This window comes from Fulmarus glacialis, unplaced genomic scaffold, assembly GCF_000690835.1.
Source record: "Fulmarus glacialis isolate BGI_N327 unplaced genomic scaffold, ASM69083v1 scaffold9510, whole genome shotgun sequence".
Taxonomy (NCBI): domain Eukaryota; kingdom Metazoa; phylum Chordata; class Aves; order Procellariiformes; family Procellariidae; genus Fulmarus; species Fulmarus glacialis.
The window spans coordinates 4,100-9,569 of record NW_009185775.1 but is presented as its reverse complement, the minus strand read 5'-3'; the positions used below and the strand labels follow the sequence as shown (position 1 = coordinate 9,569).

At 42.0% G+C, this 5,470-nt stretch overlaps 1 protein-coding gene across 1 annotated transcript in view; it reads right to left on the bottom strand.

Moving 5' to 3' along the window:
* Positions 1 to 1,738: 1,738 nt before the first annotated feature.
* The window catches only part of LOC104076911 (biogenesis of lysosome-related organelles complex 1 subunit 5-like), a gene marked incomplete at its 3' end in the record, with an annotated part of 6,723 nt that continues 2,991 nt past the window's right edge, over positions 1,739 to 5,470 (bottom strand). The window contains exon 3 of the mRNA XM_009577975.1: positions 1,739 to 1,797. Within this exon, the coding sequence (XP_009576270.1) occupies positions 1,739 to 1,797 (59 nt within the window). The remainder of the gene's footprint in view (positions 1,798 to 5,470) is intronic.

Genomic DNA, 5,470 nt, shown 5'->3' with positions numbered 1-5,470 from the left:
AATTAAGAGGTAAGACCATAACCAAACCAACACTGGGAAGTGTTAGGTAGCTTCCAGTATAAGCCTGTACCCCTCTACATAAAAATATTTAAAATAAAAAAAGAAGAATATAGTACACAAAAACAGGTTTACAAAATTTCTTGAAGTCTTCTCTAGTTTCTCCCACAAGCTTAAAGTAATCCACAGCTTGAACTACTAACTAAATATTACTGATCTGGATGGGAAGACTACTCAACGAGACAAGGGATTCCATGAATGCTTCTTTCAATGACAGTTCTGTAATCACAAATTACTTTACACCCTAAGTGAGAACGTAGTAGGGACAACATCATTTCCCTTTTGTTACTTGGCTGATACCGGTAACTGAAAGGAACTGCAAAAAAAGATACTTAGTAATGCTAATAATCTTAAAATTCATTCTGTTCAGCAGAAATTGAATTAATTTCACTGAGGGCTGCTAACATGAATCAATTGACATTAGATCTTAACAAAAACCCATTATTTTTTCAGAACACATGATTTCAGAAAGAAAAGTAAAGAAAAAGAATTTCTCCTCAAGTAGCTGAATTACAGTGACACCTTTTATCTACAATTTTAAAAAGTTACCTACCTGTTACTACTCACATTTGGCAAGTTTCAAGCCAAAAAGTCTTACTACACAAGCTTAAAGAAACACTACAAATCCTGAATAGCTATTAGTACTGGTCCACTGCATGTATTTTAAAAAAGAATAGTTACCATTCTTATTAAGTGACTGTTCATTCTATAAGTTATAAAATTTTTTATTAAAGTTTTACTTCAAACAAACAGTAGCAGAACTATAAGAATTTCCTACTTAAGCTCTCTACCAATATCTACACTAGTGTTAGACACAAGCAAACTTTGTCAGGGTTCACAGCGCGCTGTTCACACAGTACCAGTATTCAACTGCAACTGGACTGCCCATCTTCATCGATTACAAAAAGGAAAGAAAAACATGACTATCAGCTTACATAAATCAATGCGCAGCCTGTTTTGTGTGATGGCCACAGAAACGTCTTCAGTTTTTCTGAACTAAATTATTATAAATAACATTTTGCAGGTAAAAAGATAACACAGGAACACAATCATGAAGGAGTAATGGGAAAACATGAAACATAATTTCTTGTATAATTTTCCAAATTTTAGATTCAGAGCACATGTGTTTCAAATGAGCAAAGTGTAGCCAACTGAAAAGATTCCAATGATTCGCATGTTCCTATAATATAGCCCTTCATTAAATAACCTATCCACAAGTGAAAAACACACTTCCTTTTCAACAAGCAATATATACAATATGGTCAATGTTCTCAGCTAACTAGGAAAGATTTACATTTCCATTCTGGTAGGTTAGTAGGTATTTTTTGTTCCACAGAAAATAATTTTTTTTTTTTTATATTTAAGCTTTCCCTGTATGTGACAAATATTCTAGTCTGAGCTAGGAGGGAAAATAAAGGAAAGGAAATTAAAAAAAAAAATAGTTTCCACACATCAGGAGATTGTAGGAAGAGCTAGTGATCCATTAACTTTGCAGTCCTAGAACATATATGCTGCTGCCATTTGCATTTTATAAGTGCAGAAATCACCCCAAAAGAAGTTTTACAGCAAGCATATAAAGTATAGAAAAATACGTGCTGTACTGAAGGCACGTAGACTTGCTGTAGAAGCACAAGACTCTTACTTAGGTCACATTATAAAAATCTATCCATCCATCCTTTACCTTCCTCTCTTCATGCTCCCTCTCTTGGAGTCTATGGATCATATTGTTGGCAGATTGCACTGAAATAACAAATTGCAGTAGATCAGTCTGCTGTTCTAAATCAAAGAGAAACTTGCCTGAAAGGGATTTAAAAGACATGAGTCTGTTACAAGTCAAAGATTATATTCCACTGTGTCACTTAACTCTGCAAAAAAACATTTGTCAGTACTTGCAGAAAATGCTTTACATTGATAACTGTATGTAGGCATATCACCGAGTTCAACCCTTGAACGTTCCAGAAGCCAAAAAGTGAAAGGCAGGTAGGTCCTCTTGTGCCCATATTCCTTAGTGTTGCTGACGAGCTAGAGTGCACTACTCAGCACCTCAGAAGACATCAAAAAACCTCTCAAGTCAGTAAGTAGAAACAGGTAACCAAGCTCTATGTTTTAGTTGTGGGGTTTTTTTTTCTTATTTTTTCCCCATCAAATGTAAAAAGTGGTTTACTATAAAAAATCTACGTGGAGAACACCTTTATGCTGGAGCCAGCCTCTTCTCTCATGAGACTAAGCCTAGAAAAACTTGTCAATGGAAATAGGAACTGTATTCCTATGCAGGTTTTTTTCCTAACTTATTTAACACTTAATGCAGAATTAAACAAACTAATTTCCCCAAAGCAATCATTTCTCCCACTAACGCATCCTAGTATCGAGAAATACCTTACTTATTTATCATCATCTTAAAGCTGGTGACTTCTGACACCAGGAGGCAGGCTCCTGCCCCCTGAGGACTTCCAGTTACAGAACAGGTTCACTGCCCTCGTAGCTGATGAGAAGCTGGGAGCACCATGAATTGGAGCATCTGGTGGCTGAGCCTGAGCCTCTCGGGACCATTAGAAGACAGTGGCAATCGCTAGTTGTAGCAGAATCCCTATGGCAGGGGATGGAGGCTCCCCACCTGTCGATACGATTTGTCATCTAGGGAGGTTTGCCACTTGCCAGGAGCTCACATTCGGGATGTTGTAGAGAGGCTACAGAGGCTTGCACTATTACCCCTGCTGCTATTCCATGTAGACACCAGTGGTACTGCAGGGGTGACCTAAGAAATATCAGGAATGACTACGGGGATCTGGGGACAGTGGTCAAAGGCACGGGGGTCCAGGTAATGTTCTTCTCAACCCTCCTGGTGAGGGGGACTTGGTGGATCTTTGGGGTTAACAGCTGGTTGCACTGGTGTTGGCAGCAGGGTTTCAGTTTCTACAACCATGAGACCCATTCTGAACATCAACAGCTGCTTCGAAGAGATGGGATCCACCTGACTAAACAGGGCAAAAGTACCTTTGCCAACAGGCTGGCCAACCTGGTAGGGACAGCTTTAAACTAGAAATGGCAGGTGAGGGATAATTCCTCAAAAACAAAAAGTAAAGTAGTTGGGTAGGCAAACCAAGAGTCTGGGGATGACGGTAAAAGAAGGGACATAGCACCTTTTTCAAGGATCATCTCCTCCAAGCTCAAGAAAGGTCCATCCCAACAAGTAGGAAATCAAGCAGACGTGGGAGGAGGCCTGCATGGATGAACAAGGAGCTCCTAACTGGATTCAACTTAAAAAGGAAATGTATAAGGAGGTGGAAGCAGGGGCAGGTGACCCAGGAGGAGTATAGAGTTGCTGTCTGATCGTGCAGGGACAGGATTAGGAAAGCCAAGGTGGATCCAGAATTGAATCTGGCGAGGGATGCGAAGGGCAGCAAGGAAGGATTCTATAAGTATGTAAACAGCAAAAGAAAAACTAGGGAAAATGCAGGCCCTCTGCTGAATGGGGCAGGGAGCTGGTGACAAAGAACATGGAAAAGGCCAAGGTATTCAATGCCTTCTTTGCCTTAGTCTTTACTATAAAGACCAGCCTTCAGGAATCCCAGGCCCCTGAGACCAGAGGAAAGTCTGGAGCAAAGACAACTTACCCTCGGCAGAGGAGGACCAGTTGAGGGAGCACTTGAACAAACTGGAAATATTTGAGTCCACAGGGCCTGACAGGTTGCGCCCATGAGTGCTGAGGCAGATGGCTGATGACACTGCGAGGCCACTCTCTCTCTTTGAAAAGTCACTGCAACTGGGAAACGTTCCTGAAGACTGGACTCCTATCTTCAAGAAGGGCAAGAAGGAAGATCTGGAGAACTACTGGCCAATCAGCCCACCTCAATCCTGGGAAAGGTGAGGGAAAAAATCCTCCTGGAAGCATTTCCAAACACATAAAGGAGAAGAAGGTGATCGGGAGTAGTCAGCATGAATTTACGAACACAAAATCAACCTTAGCTGACCTGACAGTCTTCTACAATGCAGCGACTAGCTTGGCAGATGAGGGGAAAGCAGGCAATGTTGTTTACCTCAGCTTCAGTAAGGCTTTTGACGCTGTCTCCCATAACATCCTCATAGACAAGCTAAAAAAGTACGTGTTAGGTAAGTGGACAGCGAGGTGGATTGAAAATTGGCTGAACAGCCAAGTCTAGAGTCTGTGATCAGCAGCACAAAGGCAAGTTGGAGGCAAGTCACTAGTGGTTTACCCCACTGTGGCTGACACTGTTTAACATCTTCATCAGTGACCCAGACGCGGGAGCAGAGTGCACCCTCAGCAAGTTTACAGATGATACAAAACCAGGAGGAGTGGCTGACAGATTATATGGTTGTGCTGCCATTCAGAGGGACCTTGAGCAACTGGAGAACTGGGCTGAGAGGAATCTCATGAAGTTCAACACAGGGAAATGACAAATCTTGTATCTGGGGAGGAATAACTCCAGGCAGCAATACACACTGAGGACCAACAACACAGCCTCGCAGCAAAAAACAAAGGCCAACGGCATTCTGGGCTGCATTAGGAAGAGCATTGCCAACAGGTCAAGGGAGGTGATCCCTGCCCTCTGCTCAGCGCTGGTGAGGCCACACCTGTGGTAGTGTGTCCATTTCTGGGCTCCCCAGTAAATGAAAAAGATGGACTGGCAAGTCCAGCACATGGCCACAAAGATGATTAAGGGACTGGAGCATCTTTCATATGAGGAGAGGCTGAGAGAGCTGGGACTGTTCACCTGGAGAAAAGAAGGCCCAGGGGAGGATCTCATCAATGTGAACAAATATCTGATTGAAAGGAATGAAGATGAGGGAGCCAGACTCTTCTCTATAGTGCTCACTGCCAGGAGAAGAGGAGTAGGCTCAAATTGAAACACATGAGATTCCATCTGAACGCAAGAAAATGCTTTTTTCCTGTGAGGGTGTTCAAACACTGGCACAGGTTGCCCAGAGAGGTTGTAGCATCTCCATCTGTAGAGATACTCAAAACCCAGCTGGACACAGCCCTGGACACAGTGACTGGCTCTAGCTGCCCCTGCTTGAGCAGGGAGGTTGGACAAAATGACCTCCAGAGGTCCCTTCCCACCTCGACCATTCTGTGATTCTATTACTAATGATGCATTGGACAGCTGACCATTAGAAAGTCAGGGAGTAGTATCAAAGGTTCACTCCACTTAGAAGGTGTTAGAACATATGCCTTATTTCCATGATTAAATTTTCAAATATTATCCTGCAATTGTTTTGTGTGTATAACATCATCTACCATTTGTTATTATTTATATGGCATCTGACATATGCAGACATTAAATGCTTATACAACATGCTATACAGAAAATATAACAAAACCCACACTGGCATGTTTCAACTGCATATATTTGGCAGCTAAAGCTATATAGCCACTCTCCCCTGAAATACCTTT